At 45.2% G+C, this 26,357-nt stretch overlaps 2 protein-coding genes across 3 annotated transcripts; one reads left to right on the forward strand and one right to left on the reverse strand.

Moving 5' to 3' along the window:
- The first annotated feature begins 821 nt into the window (after nucleotides 1-821).
- On the forward strand, nucleotides 822-26,346 carry LOC109416028 (CLIP domain-containing serine protease B4). The gene is made up of 5 exons (XM_019689994.3): nucleotides 822-1,231; nucleotides 1,299-1,703; nucleotides 1,780-1,876; nucleotides 25,649-25,938; nucleotides 25,999-26,346. The coding sequence occupies exons 1-5, from the start codon at nucleotides 1,168-1,170 to the stop codon at nucleotides 26,313-26,315; spliced, it is 1,173 nt and encodes a 390-aa protein (XP_019545539.3). The 5' UTR covers nucleotides 822-1,167; the 3' UTR covers nucleotides 26,316-26,346.
- LOC109429525 (uncharacterized) lies at nucleotides 14,711-24,182 on the reverse strand. Of its 2 annotated transcripts, XM_062857139.1 has the most exons (3): nucleotides 16,519-24,182; nucleotides 16,401-16,463; nucleotides 14,711-16,344 (listed from the first exon to the last, which is right to left on the reverse strand). In XM_062857139.1, the coding sequence occupies exon 1, from the start codon at nucleotides 23,139-23,141 to the stop codon at nucleotides 16,812-16,814; it is 6,330 nt and encodes a 2,109-aa protein (XP_062713123.1). In that variant the 5' UTR covers nucleotides 23,142-24,182; the 3' UTR covers nucleotides 14,711-16,344; nucleotides 16,401-16,463; nucleotides 16,519-16,811. The 2 variants fall into 2 exon arrangements, with proteins under 2 accessions (XP_062713123.1, XP_062713122.1); XM_062857138.1 differs by having other exon boundaries at nucleotides 14,712-16,463.
- Nucleotides 26,347-26,357: the final 11 nt, after the last annotated feature.

Here is a 26,357-nt window from a genome sequence, read left to right on the forward strand (position 1 = left end):
ATGGCAAAACCAGTTATTATTTTGTCCTTTGTTTGCCATTAGCCTCTACCCGGGATTGATTACGAAAAAGCTTTCGACCGTCTCAATCCCGAAAACATGTGGGGAGCCCTCAAGTGGATGGATGTCCCTGAGAAAAGCTTCGGCCACATTGAAGCGTTAGGTTGGAACCCATCAGGACATCGCAGCAGAGGCAGACACAGAGGCTAATGGCGGAGCAGTCTAAACAACGAAATCAAGCAAGTCGTCAAAAATTTGACCTGGTTACAGGTCAAGGCGATGGCTAGCAATCGCCCAGGATGGAAGTATTCCAATTCGACCCTTTGCACCACCGTGGGTGCTCCGGACTGAATGTAAGTAAGTACCCAAGTATGTAAGTAAATCAGCATGATGCTTGCAAAAAAAATGTTCGACGCTTGGGTTTTGGAAATTTAGATGTTAGATCTAATCGCCATCCACCGGATTGCATAAATAGAGTATTCATACGAAATCGTTTTATTTGCCTCGAAATAACCCACTAACAAAAAAACGATTATGGTAAATCGATCACTGCAGTAACGTCTGTATGAGACTAAAACAATAAATAATGATTTGTCCCTTCTACAAATTAACCAATGAATGTGCAAAACCACATCAATTTATCGGTAGAAATTTCCCCATTTCTTTACCAGATATTCCCCACATTTACCGCAAATTTTAATGAGAAACCGTAAGCAAAGTGCAAGTCGGTATACCTATAGGTAAACAGTGGAAGCACGATAACTCGCTACCTGCACAACAATCTAACTCCACCCGTGAGAGAGAAGCGGAGCGGAGAAACAGGTTTCTATCCAACCTGGGTGGTTGATTCATCGTTGTTGATATCGTGTTCTCGGGGATTCTCCCGCCGCAATAGAGGAGCTTTTAAAATGTCTCGCGTGTCTGTGTAGTTAGTTGACACGCTTTGCTTCGCACATAACCACTTCGGATAATCCCAACGACGACCGCAAACCGGTCAGACGAACGGACGGACGACGGCCATCAGTCGACCGCTACCGGTCTTCAGATCGTGAACTGACGGTAGCTTTAATTCGTGGTGTACGGGAATAACTGCAACGGCTTTGTGAACTCAATCAGTTGCTAATTGGATATTACGGTGCATTGACTGAGTTTTGTAAACATTTTCTTGAGATGTTGCTTTGGACGGTGTTGGCTTTGATCGGGCTTTGGGGTGATGCCGCTGCGCAAACCGAGTGTAAGTTGCTTCTGTATTATGATATCCACGCATAGTAAACAAAACAGTTTTATTATCACAATAACAGATCGAGGAGCGTGTAATACACCGGTGAAGGAGCCGGGGACCTGCGTTCTGGTAGCGGAGTGTGACTTCATTCGGCGGGTTTTGGCCAAGCCGATCTTGGAAAAGAACGACATTCGCTACATCGAGGCCAGTCGATGTGGGTCTTACGAGAGAAAGGCACTCGTCTGCTGTGCTCGTCCTACCATACCGACGTCCAGTCCTGCACCGAGTTCACCTGTTATCAGCGCCAATGACAATGTAGACAATCGCTTCAGCTCCGGTTTAACGTTGAACGACCGGCTAAAATTGCTTCCGCAAGCACCGCAATGTGGCGTACAGTACGATGATCGAATTGTCGGTGGAGAACGTGCCGGTATTACGGCCTATCCATGGATTGCCCGAATCGAACACTTCGATCAGCGAAGCAGTGAGTAAACATTGATCACGCGGCTTAGATAGGTACTAATTATATTGTCGTTCTTGTTGTTTCTAACTCGGATTAGATAAGCATGCGTTCCACTGTGGGGGATCGTTGATCAGTGAGCGATACGTGTTGACGGCGGCCCATTGTTTGTCCGGTGTTCCCAAGACGTGGACCATGTGAGTATAGATCGGTTTTATTTTGGTTGAAACAGATTGTGTCGGTGTATGGATGGTGTCTGGTCTATGGTGCATTGCACAGTGGAAATAAGGAATCTTTGATAGCTTTTCTTGCGAAAAACCACGATGTTACCATTTTTTATTACCATCAATGATTGGTTGCAATTTGTTTGAATGAATTTCGATCACAATTTAATGATGAATATTCACGTGGCGACATACACAGTCCTTACTGAATTAACTGTGCGTTTTGGTTAAATAAGAACATCAGAACTATTTCGGTAGTTTCGGTAAACGATTTTACAGAGGTTAAGCACAAAAACTATCAAAATCGAGCGGTAATAGTTAATGACCCATTTTTGCTGTACGAGGTTGGTGTTCAGCTGTTATAACCTCGGCAAAAGATCTCGGTATTCAGAATTAAGTGTGTATGGAAACATTTTCGAGAGAATTACTGGAAAGCTGGTGGCACTGAATATCGGAGGGCGAATATATTTAAGGGAATTCCTCTATTTAAAAGATTGTTTTTCGGGAAAAACAAATCAAGAACAAACATTATGTTTTTTTATAGTGGCTTCTTTGTCATGACACATTTTTTAAATATTTTTTTTTATTTGGGGCCGTTCCTAAACCACGTTGACCAAGTTTTAATGATCTCAGCCCTTCCCTCCAATGTACCGAAGCACATTTCACCGGCGGCAGCGTATATAGTAATTTAAGGCAGTGGCGACGGAAACACCGGCGTCCTCCAGCCATTCCTTAAAAAAGATCAATTCATGCACACATTCCTCAACAGATGGCGTTTTTTTTTTCAAGTTTCATCGAAGCTTCAACCAGTTATTTTTTCAGTAATTCCCGGATAAATTCTGGCAAGAAATTCTCCAGTTCATCTCGAAAATTCTCTACCGATTTCTTCAAAAAAATTTGCAGCTGTGATTTCTGAAGCTTTTGTTTGAGTTCCACTTCAGGAAATTTCAAGGAAAATTCTCGATATAATCCTACAGTTCTCTTTCAAGAACTTCTCCGGGGATTCTCTCAGGCATTTCTTAAGTAATTTTTCTAGAAAGTTCTCAAGAGATTCTTCTTGAAGTTTATCCAGAGGGTTTCCCAGAAGATCCTAAGCTATACCTCCATGGGGGATATATTAAGATCTTTCTTCAGGAATCCCTTCAGAGATTATTTTAAGAAATTCTATTAGAAATCACTTCAGGATTGGATTTTTGGTGTTTTTTCAGCAATATCTCAAGAAATTCTTCCTGGAATTACTGCACATCATTTTTCAATTTTCCAGGCATTCCTTCAGAGATTCCTTTAAAAATTCAATTCGCTTCAATTCAAACTTCTGTCGCTGATTGCTTCAAGAATTCTTCTAGATTTGTTTTAAATTGTTGCTGCTTGTGGGCTTCGTGGCCGAGCGGTTAGCGGCGTCAGTCGTTTTGGTGTCTCGTAAGCCTTGGAGTGTGGGTGTTACGCCATCTCATGGCAACACTTCCGTCAACACAGAAACACCCAGTTTCGAAAGGGGTTTATCAAAGCGGTCCGTCACCTACGAGTCAATTTGATAGATCGAGAACATTGATATGCAAATGAAGTGAACTACCTAGAACGTGCAAGTCATAAAGTTATAGTATTTTTAGAGTTATAAGTTATATTTTTGCTTAATAATTGAATTTATTTTCCTATCTAAGGTGAGATTTCAATATGTGAATTATAAAAAAGGAGAATTCAATCTATTTTTTGTAGGTATTACAAAATTATTAGTGCGGTGATAGCTAGCGCGATTATTCTTTAAAAAAAACTAAAATTGCATTGATTGAGGTAAAATAGTTATGAACATCTAGTTACAAGTTACTAAATTCTATTTATTATCCTAGATTGTGTAGAGGCTGTTCAATTGAATTCGACAGGCTGAATTTAAACCTACTATGGAAAATACTAAACGTAAGATAACCTCAAAAAATTTACTATGTATCCATCTAATACTATTGAATTTTTTAGGGAAATTATAACTCTCTCTCAACAACCAATAAAACGAGTGTTAAATTTCCGGAAGCAACATATTGTTACTAATTCTAGTAACAAATTATAATTTCCGTTTAAAAGCCAAACATAACCATGTCGTCTAAGGAGACCTCCACTGGCGACAAAAAGAATATCACCGACAACCGTGACTTGCATCTAACGACAGGTATGAGCTGTGGAGAATGTCACAAGCTTGATGACAATCCCATGGTCCAGTGCGATGACTGTGACGCATGGTATCATTTTGATTGTGTGAATGTCACTGATGGTATTGCGAATGTGTCTTGGAGTTGCAAACATTGTGATGACGTGCAACACAGACGGTTGTCACAGCAGCAGCAGGAGCGATAATATATGTCACAGCAGCTGCAGTACTTGTCACAGCAGCAGCAGAATGCATCGTCGCAGCTGCAGCAGCATCAACTGTCACAACAGCAGCATACACAAACAAGGCAAACCCCCGTCACTTCAACACCAACTCAAGACGATATGATCAGATTGAACCGTGACCTTGCTACACAGTTGAATGAAATGGAGCAACGTCTGGCTGCCGAGAGGGATGAGCATCGAAAGCAGATGAATCAGATGCAACAGCTTATGCAAAGGCTTGAGCTGAAAGTTCAAACGACACAATCCATGGCCCCAGAACAGGCGGCACAGCGATATACCGGTACCATCAAGAAAAGCGTGAACATCGAAGGAGCGGTCGGTCTGCCCCCGGCGACACAACGCAGTAAATCACATTGTGATAAGAGAAGTCAGTCATCAAAACAATCAATCAAGTTGCACGAGTATCAGCTGAAAGCGTTAGAGGCGAAACAAAGTTTGGAAAGGCGTCAATTGGAAGAACGTCAACAGCTGGAGAAATCCATTCTGGCAGCGAGCGAATTCGATTCGGAGGAAGATGTCAACGAAGCGGATGCTGTGCTGAAAATAAATCAATGGCTCGAGAAAACGGAAGATATTGGACGAAGTGATCCCACGGTTGCCGCCTTGGACGAGACATCGCTACCCAGGTACGAGTTGTATTCTCAACAAAACAACATAGCCGAGTCTGCAGCTAATTCTACAACAACAGTGACACTGACGAATATGCATTTAGCAGCCCGCCAAACGGTGAAAGATCTGCCCCGATTTGGCGGTGATCCAGAAGATTGGCCGCGATTTATTGCCGCCTACAATCGCACTACCAGAATGTGTGCGTTCAGTAACGATGAGTTGTTGGACAGATTAGAAAGAAGCTTGCATGACCGTGCCCTCGCCGCAGTTAAAAGTTTGTTGCTGCATCCAGAAAACGTGCCAACCATAATGTCCCGACTACGAGTACTATTTGGGAATCCTGAGGTCATCGTCGAGACAATGATCAAGCGTATCCGTGCCATGCCGCCTCCGAAAACAGATAGGATGGGGAGCATCATCGATTTCGGGGTCGCAGTGCAAAACTTATGTTCAACCATTGAGGCGTGCCAAATGAAGGAATACCTGTATAATGTTGCGTTGCTGCACGAGTTTACCGGACTGCTTCCGGCTGCTATGAAGATGAATTGGGCGCTACACCGGCAAACTATGCAGTCAGTAACCCTGAAGGACTTCAGTAGTTGGGTCGGAAATCTTGTTGAGGCATTGAGTAAAGTCACCGGACCGGCAGAGAGCAGTAGACACTCCTCACAGGAAAAACGCCGGTATAAGGAAGAAGCCTATGTTCACACTCACGCAGATCCATCGCCTGAGCATGAGAGCAAACCTTGTGTCGTTTGTGGTGGACCATGTATTTCGATTGCAGAGTGTAAAGAATTTCTGGGAATGGATCTTCAAAGCCGCTGGACACTAATTAAGCTCAACAAAATAACCGAAAATGCTTAAATAGGCACTTTTCTGCCTGCGAAGTGAACAAAGTTTGCAACAAAAATGGATGTACGTATCTACACCATCCACTCCTGCATGATGAATCCAGACACCGTTCGGCAAGACAGGTCTCGAACCAACCTACGACGATCATGCATACTGGAGTCGGCTCATCGAATAATGTTGAGCACAGCAACTCACATTACTGCTGCCTGGGAACTGTGTTACTAAAATACGTGAGGGTGACATTATACGGGCGAGGAGTAACCATCGAAACATTCGACTTTATCGATGAAGGATCTTCATGTACATTGATAGAGCACGGTTTATGGGAAGAGCTCCGCATGACAGGAACAGCACATCCGTTATGTATCAGCTGGACCGGAGGCCATAACAGATACGAAAAAGATTCTATAATCTGCGCTGTGGAAATATCCGGTGTTCAAGGGCAGACAAAGACGAGAAGTGTTATGAAGGAAGTTCATACCGTAAAAAGTCTGCAACTTCCGATGCAGTCGGTCTACACTGCTGATTTGACTGAGCATTACAAACATTTGGTCGGTGTACCGATCGATTCATACCGTAACGTTAGACCACGAATACTGATCGGTATGGACAACATACATTTGGTGCGACTCATGGACTGCAGAGAAGGAGGAAAGTATCAGCCAGTTGCCGCTGAAACTCCGCTAGGATGGGTGGTGTATGGTCCATGTTCTACAGATGAAAGGAAGGCAGCGAAAGTCGAGCACAGTTTCCACATCTGCGAATGTGAAACACTCCATAACGTAGTGAAAGACTATTTTTCGTTTAATAGCATTGGAATACAAGCTACAAAGCCATTGCTATCGAAGGCGGACGATCGAGCTTTGGAATTACTTCGAACAAACACCAAACTGAGGGACAATAAATACGAAACTAGTTTATTGTGGAAATATGACGACTTCACACTGCCAGACAGTCGGCCAATGGCACTCAAGCGTTATGAATGTCTGGAAAGGCGTATGACGCGTGAACCGGAACTTGCAGCCGCTATGGATGCCAAACTTCGCGATTATGTAGAAAAAGGGTACATTCGCGAGTTAACAGAAGCAGAAGAGAGAGCCACCTATTCTCGAGTATGGTATCTACCCATATTTCCAGTCTATAACGCCAATAAGCCAGGAAAGCTCCGTATCGTATTTTTTTTTTCCTTCTAAACCATAGGGGGATAATCTGCTCAACAGACACCCTAACAGAAGGTTAGGGTAGTGTAGGTCTGACAGGCCGTCTTCTACAACAAAAGTAAAATCCAGGACTACTCTCTTCTCGTACCCACTAAACCATTCCTATGGTCGCCAAACCCTACGTCTCTCCGGAACCACCAAGAAGGTATTGCTTCAGAGAGGGGCTAGTGCACATCGCACCCACAAGGTTAGCTGCGTAGCCTGCAGCAACGAACATCGATGACTCGCTTTGGAGAGTCCATCACGGTAGCATGCTGGCGCTTAGCCAGTTTCCCGAGTGGTCCTCGCCACTCCCTTTGTCCTCGGAAGGCGGGCAGGGTCAACCCCGCCCGCGCCCTACTGCTGAGCGGACATCAAGAACTGATGCCCACATGCAACCCGATCTGACCTGCCCGCAAAGGAAGGGTATCACTACCCTTCAGGCCCTATCAGATGCATCCGTAGGTTGCTGACGGCAGGGTCTCCACCTGCCCCGACCCTTGCCGGGGACCCCTTTCCAACCGCGGGCTTGGATCCAACCCAGTAGACCGACGCCACGACAGCACCGCTACCGGGACTTCCTCTCCGCGGCCACTTAATCGCTGTAAGGGTCGATCTCGACCGCAGGGCACCGGTATGACCTACGAAGCCGACTCCGAACCCCTGGACCACCTCTTGTACTGCATCTGGACTAGCCATTCTCCGAGTCCACGCGCCACCTCCTCTGTAGCTCCCAGACGATATGGGTAATAGCCGTTGAAACGGCGTTCCAGCCAAACTCATCCCTACACATCCTCTGGACCAAGTTGTCCGGAGTTGTGTCCTCCCCGCATGTGGCAAGCATGCGGTCACGCATTGTGCGAAAACGCGGGCACACGAACAAAACGTGTTCCGCCGTTTCCTCTAAACCATTGCACACTGGGCATTCGGGAGAATCCGCATGCCCGAAACGGTGTAGATACTGTCGGAAGCAACCATGACCTGTAAGGACCTGTGTCAGGTGGAATGTGACTTCCCCATGGCGCCTATTAATCCAACTATCTACCCTCGGTATCAACCTATAGGTCCACCTTCCTTTGGTGGAACTGTCCCACGCGCGCTGCCATTTGACCATAGAGGCCATCCTGACAGTCCTGCGTATGCCTCTTGTGCCGCGCATTTCGAAGCACTCCATGTCCTCACTGATAAGAATGCTGATAGGCACCATACCAGTAATGACGCAGAGAGCGTCGTGTGACACGGTACGGTACGCGCTCGCAACCCTCAGGCACATAAGCCTGTAAGTACTTTCCAGCTTCCGTCGGTAGCATTTAGTACTTAGCGCGGTGCCCCACGCCGGGCCGCCATACCTAAGTATGGATGTAGCAACACTAGCCAGAAGCTTGCGCTTACTGGCGTACACCGCAGAGCTATTGGACATCATCCGGGACAGTGCCGCAATAGCTGTGGAGGCTCTTTTACAGGCATAATCGACGTGGCTACCGAAGGTAAGCTTATCGTCGATCATCACGCCCAAGTGTTTGACGGAGCGCTTTGACAGGATAGTACAGTCTCCTATACTGATCTCCGTCTGCTGCTCCGACTTCAGGTTGTTAACAACCGTCACCTCTGTCTTGTGGTGAGCCAGCTCCAGTTTCCTGGACCGCATCCACGCCTCCACAACTTTGATCGAGTGGTTGGTAGTCAACTTTACCTCCTCGATCGTTTCACCGTAGACTTCGAGCGTAATGTCGTCGGCAAATCCGACAATCACCACTCCCACTGGATACTTTAACCTCAACACCTCGTCGTTCATGACATTCCATAACACCGGACCCAGGATGGAACCTTGCGGGACTCCTGAGGTTATGTGAAAGCACTTCCGACCCACCTCCGTGTCGTAGACTAGTACACGATTCTGAAAATAACTTCCGAGAATCTTGTACAGGTACTCCGGTATCCCCAGACGCAAGAGCGCATCGGCAATAGCAGACCAGCTGGCGCTATTAAACGCATTCCTTACATCCAGAGTCACTACCGCGCAAAAGCGAATTCCCCTCCTCTTAGGCTCGAGTGCTTTCTCGGCAGTTTTTGTAACCGACAAGATAGCGTCTACGGTGGACCTCCCCTTCCGGAAGCCGTACTGGTTACTCGAAAGACCATTTTCGCCCTCGGTGAACCGCAACATTCTATTGAGGATGATCTTTTCGAGCACCTTCCCCGCCGTGTCAATCAAGCATATTGGTCTATATGCCGACGGGTCTCCGGGTGGTTTCCCCGCCTTTGGCAATAGTACCAGGCTCTGCCTCTTCCAAGCTTCTGGGAAAACTCCCTCGTCCAGGCATTTCTGCATAGCAGACCTGAACATCTCGGGAGCCTCTGCAATAGCTACTTTTAAGGCCAGGTTCGGAACTCCGTCCGGACCTGGGGCCTTACCTACGCTAAGGGACTTAGCTATCCCCGCAAGTTCCACATCGGTGACCCTCTCCTCATCGCCAGCCCCAGTCCCCGGCTGTCCTACGAAAGGAGGCCAAGGACTAGGATCATGACGCGGAAAAAGTCCTCCAATGATCCCCTCCAACATCTCTGGAGATTGCTCTGTAGGAGCCATCACACCTCTCGTCTTGGCCATAACGATCCTGTAGGCGTCACCCCACGGGTTCGTATTGGCACTCTGACAGAGACCCTCAAAGCAGGCCTTTTTGCTTGCTCTTATCTCGGTCTTAAGCGCGGCTTTTGCAGCGGCGAACACCACCCGCCGTTCGTTTCGCTCTTCCTCTGATCGTGCTCGCTGCATCCGCCGCCTAGCCCGTAGGCAGGCGCGGCGCAGGTCCGCAATCGCGTCGGTTCACCAGTAAGCCGGTGGCCTCCCATTTCTAGGGTGGACTCTCCTAGGCATGGTCGCATCACACGCACGTGAGAGCACCGCTACCAGCTCGTCGCCGTCTAAACCGATTAAGTTTCGCTCCGTATCGTATGGGATGCAGCTGCTGTAGCACGCGGGTCATCCTTGAATTCATTTCTCTTAAAGGGTCCAGATCAAGTAGCTTCGTTGGTTGCTGTATTACAATGTTTCCGTGAATTCCGTGTTGGCATTTCTGCCGACTTACGAGAAATGTTTCTCCAAGTAGCGATGAATCAAGAGGACCAACAATGTCAGAGGTTTTTCTGGAAAACCGGGTTGCGTAAGGATGAACCATCTGTCTTCGTTGTTCAGGTCATGACTTTCGGTGCAACCTGCTCACCTAGTAGCGCGCAATTTGTAAAAAACTCAAATGCCCAACGATTTGTAGATCAGTTTCCGAAGGCCGTGGAAGTGATCGTCGAAGACCATTATGTGGATGATCTACTCTGCAGCGTAGAAACAGAAGAAGAAGCACTGGATTTGATCCGACAGATTCGGTTCATTCATGGGCAAGCTGGATTCGAGATACGGGGTTGGATGTCAAACTCAACTGTAGTCACCGTAGCGCTCAAAGATAGCCCTGCCATCGATAAAAACCTCAACGTGGAAGCAAAACTAGCAACAGAAAAGGTACTAGGGTTGTGGTGGGATACGGCTTCAGATATGTTCACATTTCGGTTATCGATCAAGCACGACCAAGAACTTTTGTCTGGAACAAAAGTACCCACAAAAAGAGAAGTATTAAGAACGCTGATGACCGTGTTCGATCCGTTGGGATTCCTCGGAAATCTTCTGATGTTCCTCAAGATTCTTCTTCAAGAGATATGGCGAAGTGGTGTTCAGTGGGACCAACAGATTGGCGACGAGCAGTTCGAAAAATGGCGAAGGTGGCTGAAGGAACTTTCAAAGGTTGAATCGGTTTCTATACCAAGATGTTACCGACTGCTGACCTCACCGGACGCCACCAACACGATCCAACTTCATATTTTCGTTGATGCCAGTATTGATGGATATGCAGCAGTAGCGTACTTTCGATTCGAAGAAAAAGGCAACATTGAATGCTCCCTAATAACTTCGAAGACTCGTGTGGCTCCGTTAAAATTTGTTTCCATCCCTCGGTTGGAACTGCAAGCAGCAGTCATCGGTGCTCGGTTGGCTAGAAGTATTGCAGAAACCCATAAGCTACAAATCAAGGAACGGTATTTCTGGACAGATTCTAGGGATGTTCTGTTTTGGTTGGCATCGGATCATCGTAGATTTACTCAATTTGTTGGATTTCGCGTTGGTGAGATATTAGAAACAACCGACGTTTCAGAGTGGAACTGGCTGAGATCACGTGAAAATGTAGCGGATGAGGGTACCAAATGGCAAAAAGCGCCAGACCTCGCACCTTCCAGTCGCTGGTTCTGTGGACCTGATTTCTTGTGGAAGCCAATTCAGGAGTGGCCTGGGAAGCCATCTGATCCATACGTGACTGAACAGGAACTTCAACGGACGATGAACCATCACTCCGTAGTAGAGAACGTGGTCAACTTTGAGGACTTTTCCGGCTGGTGGCGACTTGTGCGGCGCATCGTTTTCATTCAACGTTTTCCAACTAATATCCGAAGAAAGCAAAAGGGGCTAGCAAGGTTGACGGGTGCAATAACTCAAGATGAACTACTTGCGGCGGAGGGATACATCTTTCGGCGTGCTCAACTTGCTTATTATGCAAATGAAATTCGAATCCTGGAATTGGCCTCGCAATCAGACAGAATCGGTGAATACACACTGCCAAAAAGTAGCAGTTTGTACAGCTTGTCGCCATATGTTGACGAGAACGGAATCATCAGAATGAGCGGACGGACGAGAACATGTAAGTACATTGGGCCGTATGCATCAAGTTCGATTATTCTGCCCAGAGAGCATTACGTCACACAACTTGTGGTAAAGTATGAGCACGAGAAATACCACCACTGTAATAGTGAAACAGTAGTTAATGAACTACGCCAACGGTTTGTGATTTCAAGACTTCGCAGAATGTGCAGCAAGGTTCGCAAGGACTGTCAAACATGTAAAAATAGAAGCGCATTGCCCAGGCCTCCAGCCATGGCTGATCTACCAGTTGCAAGACTGGAAGCATATTCTCCTCCTTTCTCACATGTGGGAATTGACTATTTCGGTCCCCTGCAAGTAGTCGTTGGGCGTCGTGTCGAAAAAAGATGGGGCGTTTTGCTGACATGCTTGGTGGTGCGAGCAATTCATATAGAGATAGCCCATACTCTTAATACCAGTTCTTGCATAATGGCTTTGAGAAACTTTATGGCAAGACGTGGAACTCCTGTGTGCATCTATAGTGATAGAGGCACAAATTTTATAGGTGCCAACAGGGAGCTCAAAGACGCGATTAAGGGTATCGACCAAGAGAAGTTAGGTAATGTGTTCGTTGCAAACCACGTGCAATGGTCATTCAACCCTCCTAGCTCCCCACACATGGGCGGAAGCTGGGAGCGTTTAATACAATCAGTGAAGAAGGTATTAAGACACATGCAGTTCCCACGAAATCCTTCTGATGAGGTCCTACGAACTACCTTACTAGAAATTGAAAATATCGTCAATTCAAGACCACTGACTTATCTCCCTATCGACAACGAATCTGAGCCTGCCTTGACACCTAACCATTTTTTGATTGGAACATCAAGCGGGGCCAAACCACTAATTCCCTTTTACGACCATCCAGCAACGCTTAAGAATAGTTGGAGAACCTCCGACAAATATGCGAATCATTTTTGGAAAAGATGGATCCAAGAATATTTACCCACCATCTGTCGTCGAACAAAATGGCATCAACCGGTGAAGCCGATACAAGTTGGTGATATCGTGGTAATTGTAGATGACGAACTCCCTCGGAACTTTTGGCCTAAAGGACGGGTTATAAGTGTGAATGCAAGTTGTGGACAAGTCCGAAGCGCAACAGTGCAAACATCGCATGGAGTGTACCAAAGACCAGCAGTCAAACTGGCTGTTTTGGATGTCGGAAGCAACGGAAGTAAGCAGGAGCAGGAGTCCAGCTTACTGGGGGGAGTGTTACGCCATCTCATGGCAACACTTCCGTCAACACAGAAACACCCAGTTTCGAAAGGGGTTTATCAAAGCGGTCCGTCACCTACGAGTCAATTTGATAGATCGAGAACATTGATATGCAAATGAAGTGAACTACCTAGAACGTGCAAGTCATAAAGTTATAGTATTTTTAGAGTTATAAGTTATATTTTTGCTTAATAATTGAATTTATTTTCCTATCTAAGGTGAGATTTCAATATGTGAATTATAAAAAAGGTGAATTCAATCTGTTTTTTGTAGGTATTACAAAATTATTAGTGCGGTGATAGCTAGCGCGATTATTCTTTAAAAAAAAACTAAAATTGCATTGATTGAGGTAAAATAGTTATGAACATCTAGTTACAAGTTACTAAATTCTATTTATTATCCTAGATTGTGTAGAGGCTGTTCAATTGAATTCGACAGGCTGAATTTAAACCTACTATGGAAAATACTAAACGTAAGATAACCTCAACAAATCTACTATGTATCCATCTAATACTATTGAATTTTTTAGGGAAATTATAACTCTCTCTCAACAACCAATAAAACGAGTGTTAAATTTCCGGAAGCAACATATTGTTACTAATTCTAGTAACAGTGGGTCCTTGAATTTCCGCTCCAGTCGGGGAAAACTTTTCATAAAACGGAAAGTTCTCCACTGGGCCACTGGTTGTTATATGTGTTGTCCGTTGTTGAATGTTAGTAATGCTCAGTCTGTAGAGGCCGCAAGGTCGAAGACGGTGTAATTGTTCTATTAATATTCTTAAAAAAAAATATTTGGGGATTACTTCAGGGATTTTTGTCCATTTATGTGCACCTTCCAAACATTGAGCGAGAATTTATTTCAAGAATTCTTCAGAAGTATCTCCTGGAGTTCATCCAAGATTTACTTAAGAACATACTCCTGGGATCCCTTCAGGAATTAATTTAGAGATTTATTCAAGAATTCCTCCATTACCTCTGCAATTACCGCAGAATTTGTTTCTAGAATTCCTTAATTGCTCCGAGGTTCAATTCAGAAATTGCTCAAGGGTGTCCTTTGGAAATTCTTTCAGAGATTTTCTCAGAAACTACTACATAAATTGTTCCTTCAATTTCTCCGAAAGTTTCTCAACATAGATACTTTTTAAACGTTGAAAAAAGTTATCATGGATTGACACTTTTTGGACTTTTCTCGAAAAAATGTATTTTTTTACGTCAATGTCAATAAATTTTAGTGTTGATATTCAAAGATTTTCCACTTCTGTTCTCAAATAATTTCTAATCAGATATATTAGAGCCTATTTAGATTGAAGGAAGAACACATTTAATAATTTTTGTGTGGTATTGTAAATTTTACTTATTTTCCTCTATATGGGTAAACATTTCAACCCGATATAACTTCATTCGCCGTGAGAAAATATTACATTTTATAACGTCGTATTAAATATCAATATATTGTTGATAAACGTTAAAAAATTCATTCAATTCGGTTCACTGGTTTCCGAGATATGACAGTTCAAAAAATAGTTGTCTAAAAAATAGTGTCTTACGCGAACGGTTCTAACTTCGCGAAAAATTAATCAATCGAGCCCAAAATTGTACCAATGATGCACACATAATAGGTTGACAAACAGTCAAAATTTGAGATTTTTTGATGCACTATATGAAAAGTTACAGCATGTTGATTTTTTTTTGTGGGAGAAAAAAGAAGCCTATCCTAAACATTTTGGCCATCCTCTGTAGATATTTATTGAAAAAAATATTGAAAAAAGGTTTTTTCAAGAAACCGAAGGAGACATTTCTGAAAAGAAATCCTCTGATTATGTATTATATAAAAGGTATTATATATAAAAGAAATACACTGAAACATCTTTTTATGCACATGGCAGGGACTGCATAAATTAAAAATGTGCATAAATTAGAAAAGGCATAAAAAGAGGGAAATTTATGCATAAATTAAGTTTGGGCTTTAATTAGAGAATCTAGTTCGCGTGAACAGGTATGCTCCTGGGCAGTTGAGGCGGGGCTAAGGGGGTTTCCATAAAGTTCCCAGAGAGCCCAAAAAGGGGGATGCAAGGGGCTTCAGGGGCATTTTAACCCACGAGCGATCGCGCTGTTGTATTTTGTACAACATGTTGAAAAAATCTCGCTTTTTGTACTCAGCATTAGCGTGGTGCTGACGCAGGTAGTCAACCGCGCGAGTTAAGCAAGGTTAAGGGGTTGTTTCGGGGGATTTGAGGAGCCTTTTAAGGGTGTTCTTTTAAGATTTTTTTGGTGTTTTCATGATAGGGGAAATTGTGTATTTTCGGCAGTTTTGTTCTCTTCGTCATGGGGGGTTTCTTGAAAGCTGCTGAGCTCAGAGTTGGTCTCAAATCCTTCCCAACCAAGCTGAGTTATACGACAAAGTTTCAGGAAATTTGGCCGACAAAAAACCCCCTTGACGAAGAGAACAAACCTGCCGATAATACCCTTCGTCACCCTATTACGGGAAATTCTGGGGTATTCAAATAGTATTAAGTGGGTTTACGGGGCGTCCCAAGGGGCTTTAGGGTCAATTCAAGGGATCTCAGGAGCCTTTAAGGGGCGTTGCAAAAGGTTTGAGGGCCGTTTTAAGGTATTTCAGAGTCTGCTCTGAAGCATCCTGAAATGCTTCAAAAAATCCTCCTAAACCAAACCCCTACTACCACAAATTCCTTCCGGGGGCTTCAGATAACTGTAATAACCTATAAACAAATTTCAGAAGCCTCATGCAAAAAAATGTGTCATTAGGAGGGAGGGGGTTGCAATTTGACTATTTTTGGTTAACCTAATTTATGGGTTTTCTATGGAAACAATGGAGCCATTTTAGGAGGTTCTGCATAGAAAATATTTGGAAAATTTATGGAGGAACTGATCAATCCCTACAAAATATGTTTGAAGGTATATTTACAACATTTTTTTGGAAGAAATTCATAGAGCAACAATTAAGAACTATTGATTTTCTGAAAAAAAAAAACGCTGTAAGAATGTCTGGGACCCGTGGATTGTTTTTTTTTCTGAGAATCCCAGGAGAAATTTGTGCAGTCTCTGGCTGAAGATGGTGTGAGTTGTCTTTAAAAATAAATTCTGAAATAATCCACGGGAGAATTTCTCAAACATGGAATGTGTTGGATTTAGTCCAACGGGAGGGAATTTTCCGGAATTATAATTCTTTACCGGAAACGTAATAACATACGCACGATCCGGATAGTGGTAGTAACATATAAGAATATAATTTTCCTATGAAAAGATATAAATTCAGCTTACAATTACAATGAATCATCTGTAGTGTTTCTGCTACGTGACAGCGGGTTGGTAGACCCCTGTAGATCAGTGTATGCATAATGTATGGTTTGAGCTTACTTACGTTTAGTTTTCCCTTAATGTGTCGTATAATTCTTGATCAAAGGTGAGCTTAGCAGTAGTTCCTAGTAAACCATATAGTTAGCAAAGTTTCGAAGATTTTCTTTACCTTATTTCTTACCGAATCGGTAGATCATAGATTGCTCTGGGTGACACGGGATGGAAGTACAGCAGTTTAGGTTTCCTAGTATAAGTTTAGTTTTAGATCGATTTCAGTAATTTTAGGTAGATAATCTTACCAGTATTAGGTGCATGTACCAAATAGTATAATTTTTGTTATAGTTCACTAGCTTAAGGAATGATTTCAATGTAAATTACACTAGAATTAAGCTTACTTGTTTAGATATAATCAAGCAGTGACAATGCAATTTATCTATATCCTTCACTCACCCGGTGACAGGCCGTATACCTGTCACTCCTATGTCATCCATCACACCGGTCGTTTGGCAGAGAATACTGCGGTGATAGATGTGCGCGCTGGCCTAATGGGGTAGGCCAACACTCCCCCACGGTAATCCAACTGCCGGTGGGCTTACTGATCGACGCGTTGAACATCTAGGACTGCCAATTTGGTCGCTGGTCGTTCGTAGACTCCTCTGGTTGTCCTCACAGTCGCTGATCGAACTTGGCCATCTGCGCTGACTCTGGTCCCGATAATTTTCCCCTTCGGCCAACAGTTGCGTGGCATATTTGGGTCTGTAATGACCACTACATCTCCGATGGTTAGCGGCTTCGGTCGTTCAAACCACTTGGTTCTCCGGGTGATTTCCGGCAAATAGTCGGATACCCACCGCCTCCAGTATCGGTTTGCCAGAATTTGTGACGTTAGCCAGTTTTGACGAAGTGCTGCTCCGCTGTCGTCGAGATTGGTAAGTGGCTTGCAGCCGTTTGATGATCCGATAAGAAAATGGTTTGGCGTCAAAGCTGGAGCTGAGTCATCGTCTATCGGTACGTGGGATAGTGGTCTGGAGTTGACGGTATTTTCTATTTCCGTGAATAAATTTCTCAATACCTCGTCGGACTGCCTTGCTGACGAACATACCGCTGTGAGGTTGTTCTTAACGGTACGTATTAGCCTCTCCCAGCTGCCGCCCATATGCGGTGAGAGAGGTGGATTGAAGATCCATTCGATTTCCGAATCTGCAAATTCTTCCATGAGCGCGTCCTGGTTGATTGCTTCGTGCAATTGCAATAGTTCACGATTCGCTCCCACGAAGTTCGTGCCTCGGTCGCTATAGATTTTCTTAGGGATGCCTCGACGTGCCATGAAGTTTCGGAGCGCCATAATACACGAGCTCGCGCTAAGGGAATGCACAACCTCTATATGGATCGCTCGGACGGTCAGACATGTGGCCAACATTCCCCAGCGTTTCTCGACTCTTCTTCCCACGGTGACTTCGATTGGACCGAAGTAATCGACCCCAGTGTGGGTGAAGGGTCGGGAAAAGGCTTCAAGACGAGCGGGTGGGAGGTCGGCCATGTACGGTGGAGTTGGTACTGCGCGGTTGTTCTTGCATGTCTGGCAACCTTTACGCACGTGCTGGTAACATGCGCGCAAATGTGGGATGCGGAACTTCTGCCTGATCTCATTGATCACCGTTTCGTGGTTTAGGTGATGATATTTCCGGTGATAATATCCAATGATCAGGCTGGTGGTGTGGTGTTTTTGAGCAAGTATTATGGGATGTTTGGCATCATTGGTGACGTAGTGGCATGCCGCGATGCGGCTTCGCATTCGCATAATCCCGAAACTGTCCAGCCATGGTGTCAATTGGAACAGTGAGCTGGTCTTCGGAACGGTTTTCGTTGCAGCATCTTCGCTTTGTGATGATTTTTTAAGGATCGTGACTTCGTCGGGATAGGATTCGAACTGCGCGAGACAAATGAGCGTACGTTCAGCGGTTTGAAGCTCGTGAGTCAAAAGCGGCCCATTGACAGTCGGGTTTCCAGAGCGGGTTTGTCGGCAGTTAGTGACGAACCGACGAACGTATGCGACTACCCTGCGTAATTTCTCCCAACTCGAGAATTCATTAATGTTGATGATAGCTAATGGAGTGTGATGTGCCAGTAGCGATGGGCGGAGTTCGGCGTCCGTCAAGTAATTGCTATTCGATGATTCCGGCCATTCTTCTTCAGTGCGCCAAAGGAAATCGGCACCTTTAAACCACCTATCGTCGGATGATAACTCCGGAGTGCCACTCCATTTCGTGGCGTCGTCGGCAGGATTCTGCTTCCCAGGTACCCATCGCCATTCGTTTGTTTCGGAGGTTTCGAGAATCTCGCTGACCCTATGACCGACGAACTGATTGTATCGACGATGATCCGAGTGTATCCAGCACAGGACATCTCTGGAATCAGACCAATAGAACTTCTTGTTAATCTGCAACGACAGTGATTCTTCGACCGTGCGCGCTAAGCGAGCACCGATGACTGCGGCAATAAGTTCCAGTCTGGGTATAGAGGTGAACTTGATCGGCGCTACTCGGCTCTTTGCTGCAACAATTGAGCAGCGGATAACATCGTCTTTGACGAAACGTAAATAGCAAACAGCTGCTGTGCTTTTTTCGCTAGCATCTACCATCGTATGGAGCTGGAGGTCGTCGGTTTCACTCACGAGGTAGTCCGAATTATAGCACCGGGGAATCCTCACATGTTCAATGCGAGGAAGAACTTTCAACCAAGTGAGCCACTTCTCGTATTCTCCGTCGGCTATCTCGTCGTCCCACTGTACGCTGGATCGCCATATGTCTTGAAGCAGGATCTTCAGATATGAGAGAAAGTGGCATATCAATCCTAGAGGATCAAAGATGGTCATCAGGACGCGTAGAACTTCTCGCTTCGTTGGTCGTCGTTGACCACCTAGGAGTGCCGAATCATAGCGATTCCATCCGACTTTGTAAAGGAAGACATCGTCGTTTGTGTTCCACCACATGCCTAGTACCTTTTCAGTGGCGAGCTCTGTTGACATATCAAGGCATTTCTCGTTGATATCCTCCCCTTGCAAAGCAGCGAGAACGGTTTTAGAGTTGCTAATCCAGTTACGTATTTCAAATCCACCCTGCTCGTGGACGTGCTTCACGTCCTTGGCCAACTGAATAGCTTGCTCGTCAGTATCGACGCTGGAAAGCATGTCGTCGACGTAGTGGGACTTCGTGATGGCTTGATGTGCTGTTGGGTATTTGCTGATGAACCTATCGGCGTTGGAGTTCTTCACGAACTGCGCTGTAGTCGGAGAGCAGCATGCTCCGAACGTCATTACTTGCATAGCGTACACTTCTGTATCACCACGATCGTTCATCCAGAAGAAACACTGACAGCGTTGGTCTTCTTCTCTAATCAACACCTGGTGAAACATTTCGCGAATGTCACCGGTTAGCCCGATACGACGCTCTCGAAACTGTAGAAGGATTGCCAAGAGAGAGCACAATAAATCCGGTCCTTTTAAGAGAACTGAGTTCAACGATGTACCGTGAGCGCTGGCCGCTGCATCCCACACTATCCGTATCTTGCCAGGTTTATTTGGGTTGATTACTGGAAAGACTGGTAGGTACCACCGTCGGGAGATTTTTTGGTTGATTTCCTCCTCGCTGAGCTTTCGAACGTACCCCTTTTCCGTATACTCTGCAATCTTGGCATGCAAGATTGCCTGCAGTTCCGGTTCTTTCTCCATTCGTTTTTTCAAACATTGGAATCGGCGCATAGCCATACACCGATTATCTGGCAGGCGGATATCGTCGTACCGCCAGAGTAGGCCGGATTCATAGCGACCTTCTTTACGCCGAGTAAGCAGCTGCAGCAAAGAGAGTGCACGCTGATCTTCGATAGACAGAGGCGGATTATTTGGCTTAGTTACCCCTAGACTGTCAAGCGAGAAGTACTCCTTCATCGCGTGGTGCAGATCGTCGTCAGCTGTATTGTTACAAGGACAGATGTGGAAACAGTAGTGGTGTAGGTTCGCTCCACGGGTTGTTCCTGATCCGCCACATACTGTCCATCCAAGCCGTGACTTGACTGCAATAGGCTGTCCAAATTCTCCTTCACGGTTTCTCAGCACAAGACCGAGATGTGCATGCTTCGTTCCTATCAGAATACGTGGGCGTATATCACGGTATGAATCGATCGGAAGATCTCGAAGATGTGGAAACTGTTCTGATAGTTTGGCCATATCCAGTGATTGTTGCGGTAACATCAAGTCCTTCACAGTCCTCACGTCATTTATCTCGAACCGCTTACTGCCATCTTTAACTCCGGAAATTTGGAGGTTGTACGCTCGAGAATTCGGTTCACATCGTTCAGTTCCACCAGTCCATCGGAGACACAACGGACGCTCGGTTCCGTCCAACTGTAGTATATCGGCGAGCTCTTGATCTAGTAAAGTGAGCTCTGAGCCTTCATCCAAGAAAGCGAAGGTTTGCATTGTTCCCGTTTTGCCGAATAAAATGACAGGAATGTAACGAAACAGTACCGAGCTTGCAGTTGTTCTATGGCTGTTGCAACCCGACGGACCAGAATACGGTGGTGCAGATGGTGAACTTCCGCTGTCGATCGTAGTTTCAGTATTCTGCGATTTCTGCTTCGAGTCATTGTGCAACAACTCGTGATGCCGAAAGGCACATCCGTTTTTCCCGCATGGCTTGGCGTTGCAGCTTCCTTTGTGCATTCGTAGACAAGTGCGGCAGAGGCCGAACTCTCTGACTGCAGCCCACCGTGAGTCTCTAGTGAGCTCCAAGAAGCGCTTGCATTTGTCTGCGGACTTGCAATACTCGTTACAGATAGGGCAGGTGTGTTTCACCGGAGTTGGCTTTGTCGCAGTGTGTTCCTTCGATGCACTTTCCTTGTTTTCTTCAGAAGACGCCTCAGAGTGGGCGTTGAGGTACGCATTTCCCTTTTTTGGCCCTCGAGTTTCATTTCGGGCGGACTTCTCCTGTTGTGTCGACAATGGAAAGGTGACAACGCTTGCTGCCTCCGCTAGAGAATAGATCCACGAGCTGAAGGTCGCCAAGTTGACCGTAGGAGCTACTAGTCGATGCTGTGCCCAATTAAGTTTAAGCGAGGGTGGCAGCTTGCTGACCAACTGATGGAGTAGAGAAACGTTGTACATATACTCCTGCAGTCCACAGGCATCCACTGTTGCGCAGAAGTTTTGTACGTGCACAGCGAATTCTACCAGTGTGTCTAGCCTTTCCTCCCGAATTGCTGGTAGCGTACTCACTTTTTCAATCAGCGACTGAATGATGACCTCTGGTTGGCCGAACAGCATTTTCAATGTTGACAGGATGCCTGAAACATTCCCAGGGTGGATCAAACGGCTCTTGACGGCTTCGTAGGCTTTGCCTTTCAGACTCTTCTGCAGTCGTACTATATTCTCTTCGTCAGAAAACCCACACATCGCTGTCGTACGGTTGTACATCGACAAGAATACTGGCCAGTCCTCCGGATCTCCATTGAACTGAGGGAGTTCTTTCGGAACCGCTTGTCTGGCTGCTACTTGCGAACGAGAGAGCTGGAACTCGTCATCATACGTTCCGTGGTCTGATGCTTGGGAGACACCGATATTTTCCCGAGGAATGCGCGGGTGAATACCGGTAGAGCACGCCGGAGGTACTACGACTTGCCCGTCGAAGGTGGTAGAGTTGAAAGGCGGTCTGAGAATTGAGCTCGCAGGTTGTTGCGACGTTGTTCGTTTATTGGCGTTTAACATCGTTGGCAAAACTTGCCGAGATGACGGATACCTGTCTGATAGTCCAACTTGCTGACTGGCAGGGTGCATCTGCATCGTTAGTCCTGACTGTCGCAAGTGGCTGGCAAATTCAGGACGCGATGTGGAGTGCTGCTGTTGAATAGGAGGACAACAGTGGAGTCGTTGACCGGTGTGCACATTAGCCGATCTAATCTGGCCATTTGGCTCGAATCGGATACGAGCTTCCCCGAGCTGACCAGCGGCGTGGCCTTGCTCCACGTTGCCTGTAGGAACTTGAAGGTGCTCTACGTCAAAATCATCAATTTCTGGTGCGTTTGTCTGCTGATGTTGTTTGGCATCTCGTACCCAATCGTTGATACGACTTGACGCCTCGCTGCGACTCCCAGAGCTCTTTTCGCTGACGACTTCTTCCAACAGACGGTACTTTCGCTCCAAGTACTCACGATGCTCCTGCGCTGCCCGTTGTTCTGCAGCTTGTCGGCGCTCTTCTTGCTGCTGCTGAAATTGCCGTTCTTCTTCCAGTCGCATCAGTTGCAGTTTTGCACGCTGCACCGCTGATTTTTGCGACGAAGAAACCGAAACCTGTGACAGGGCCTTCTCCACTTCTCGAATTTGAACACCTGTGCCTGTGTTACCATCGCTGACTAGCAATGGTGATTGCTGCTTCCCTTGATCTGCATTCAGAGGAACTTTCCGCCCGCCACCACTGTTGACTGGAACTGGCCCCGCTGATGTAGACTTCTGAAGGACAGACTTTGGAGGGATCACTATATTAGCGCGGGTGCTTGTTGCGATGTTCTCAGTGGGCTGGCTTCTAGTTGACGTTCTATCGAGTGTTACCTTCTCCTGTATGACATTTATTTCAGAAGCTGTTCTAGTTCGCTGGACCCATTTCGCTGTGACGCAGTTAGTGCAACTCCAGCTCTTGTCGGCAACTTCCTCTGATACGCCCACGCAGGAAAAATGGTACCACCCATCGCATCTGTCGCACTGAACCATCTCTTCGTTGTCCGGTCCTCGACACGTCTTGCACGTTTCTCCAACAAACACCACTTCTGGATTATCACCATCATCACCACCAGCACAAAGATCACCAGTTTCCTTCGGCCGCGCACCTTTATCTCCTTTGCCACCCGATTTAATAACACCGCGACTAGGCATCACGCTCGATTCGTATAAACGAAAATTATATGATGTTGGATTTAGTCCAACGGGAGGGAATTTTCCGGAATTATAATTCTTTACCGGAAACGTAATAACATACGCACGATCCGGATAGTGGTAGTAACATATAAGAATATAATTTTCCTATGAAAAGATATAAATTCAGCTTACAATTACAATGAATCATCTATAGTGTTTCTGCTACGTGACAGCGGGTTGGTAGACCCCTGTAGATCAGTGTATGCATAATGTATGGTTTGAGCTTACTTACGTTTAGTTTTCCCTTAATGTGTCGTATAATTCTTGATCAAAGGTGAGCTTAGCAGTAGTTCCTAGTAAACCATATAGTTAGCAAAGTTTCGAAGATTTTCTTTACCTTATTTCTTACCGAATCGGTAGATCATAGATTGCTCTGGGTGACACGGGATGGAAGTATAGCAGTTTAGGTTTCCTAGTATAAGTTTAGTTTTAGATCGATTTCAGTAATTTTAGGTAGATAATCTTACCAGTATTAGGTGCATGTACCAAATAGTATAATTTTTGTTATAGTTCACTAGCTTAAGGAATGATTTCAATGTAAATTACACTAGAATTAAGCTTACTTGTTTAGATATAATCAAGCAGTGACAATGCAATTTATCTATATCCTTCACTCACCCGGTGACAGGCCGTATACCTGTCACTCCTATGTCATCCATCACACCGTTCGTTTGGCAGAGAATACTGCGGTGATAGATGTGCGCGCTGGCCTAATGGGGTAGGCCAACAGAATGTTTTCTAGAGGAATTCTTGGTGAAGTTTTTGTAGGTACCTTAAAAGGACTAAAGGAAATTCTGGAGGAATTTTGAAGAAAATTTTGGAGGAATTTCTGAAGAAATTTATGAACAATTTTCGAAAGAATTCGTGGAAAAGTTTCTGAAACGAATCTCTGTTGAAAAACAAACATGCATTTATTTGCTCAACATCACATTTAAGACAAGACAACAATAGGACAGATCGGTGAAATACTAGATTTGTAGTAATGAGCTGAATTTTAGTATGGTGAGAAGGTCAATTCTTCGTTTCTGCAATGAAATGGGGCAAAAAGCGTGGGTATTATGATTCCTTGCTTGATTTGATGCAAAATTTTGGACAACAGTGTTGTTGTTTTCTCCATTTTTTGCACCATAGTTATCCAAAGTTTTGCTCAAACAGCATCCAATTAGGCAAGGAATCATTGCACCATTTCATTGCAGAAACGAATAATTGACCTTCTCACCATACTAAAATTTAGCTCATTACTACATATCTAGTTCTACACCGAAAGTGCCCCATTGTCAAAGTTATTCCTCTATGCTTGGCTTTTCAGTCAGATTGAACTATAGGAGAACTATATCCCTGCTTATAACTTAACCTGACCGAAAAGCCAACCAACTCTGCCAATTCAGCGGTCGTTTCCACAATCAGCTCAATTGTCAAATAGTTCTAGGCTTGCTGAACATCTTTGCCGTAGACAGCACCATTCTATCTTATCAGGATTCTGAGATATAGGGGTTTGCACATTTTTGACACTGGCGCCGCCTAGCGGGCAAATTTCGAACCCAGGTTGTCGTTTTCAGATAGTTCTTCGTTTGCTGCACAACTTTGCTGAAAACGGCACACTTCTAGCTCATTAGCGTTTTGAGTTATACGTGTTTGTTTTTTTTTATGACACTAGCAGCCACCTAGCGGATAAATCACGAAACATAGACTCAATCGTCAGACAGTTATTAGCATGCTGAATTTTCACTTTGAAGACGGAAACTATGCGGATCCGTAATCGTAGCGCTACCGTTAATTTCGAGATTCGACAACACGGAGACGGCTATCCCTTTTCTTACAAAAAATCAAGCCAAAATTTGAAGTCAAGGCTAAGTGGTTCCCCACGGTGTTAAAAAATTGTCAAAAATTGCATGAAGTCACAACAACATAACATTCTACTAAATTCGTTGATTTTAGGCCAAAAATGTGCTCAGAACTGCGATATCTCCTTTCGGTCGCCATCTTGAATTTTAGGCCGACGTTGTGGATTTTCTGGTCTTCATTGGGGAGCTCCGCATAAAATTGGGCAACTGTGCTTAAGGTAACAAAAACCGGCGCAATTTGGTGAGTCGCATGATGGGGTTTAGTTCTGTTTTACATATGGCAGCTTCCACCGGTGCTAGTCTGGCTGGATCCCTAAAATGGCCATTACTTCGGAACGGCTTGACTGTTCCAAACCATTTTTAATAGCAAACGATGCGATGCGGTAAAACTCCGTTCGATTCGAGCTTAAACCGTTGACCGATTAAAAGTGCCTTAAAATTGAGTGATATTTATTTGTATTCATACATACATGCACACAACACACACATACAAACATCTTCTCAATTCTTCGAACTGAGTTGTTTGGATATGTGACTTGACCCTCAGAGCCTTCTATCGAAAACACAAACTTCTTTAACAGATAACAAGCCTTAACTCAATACATGCCATCTGCTTCACAGAACTTCTGTCCGCCTCGGCGAATGGGATACCACCAGCAATCCGGACTGCGAGGATGGCGAGTGTTACGACGTTGTACAGGACATTGCCGTCGAAAGACTGATCATTCATGAGAACTTCATCAACACCCGAACGGAAGTGCACAACGACATTGCCCTGCTGCGGCTAGCATCACCGGCACAATATACGGAAACCGTTACGCCCATATGCCTTCCGCTGGACGGCAGCTTTACCAATCGGCCCTCCGAAGGATCCCGGCTGTTTGTGGCCGGCTGGGGTCAAACGGAATTTGGTAGGTTTTTTGATTGCTTTTGTTTCATATCTAAAAATAATTGAATTACTGTGTTTCCAGATTCCGGCAGTCGCTTTAAAATGCACGTTTCCGTACCAACGGTGACAATGCAGCATTGCCAGAGTAAATACCCAGCGGCTAACATCGACGATCGGCAGATCTGTGCCGGTGGCGAAGCCGGTAAGGATTCCTGCCGGGGAGACTCCGGTGGTCCGTTGATGGAAGTCGTGCCACCAACCAGACAACAACCGCAGCCCGCTTTCTACATGATGGGCGTTGTTAGCTTCGGTAGACAATGTGGACTAGAAAGTGTTCCTGGAGTCTACACGAAGGTCAACCGCTTCGGTGATTGGATTTTGAACCATATTGAACCTTAAGATATAGCAATAAAATTGTGATAAATACTCAGCTTCGCCGTT

Source organism: Aedes albopictus, chromosome 3 (assembly GCF_035046485.1).
Source record: "Aedes albopictus strain Foshan chromosome 3, AalbF5, whole genome shotgun sequence".
Taxonomy (NCBI): Eukaryota; Metazoa; Arthropoda; class Insecta; order Diptera; family Culicidae; genus Aedes; species Aedes albopictus.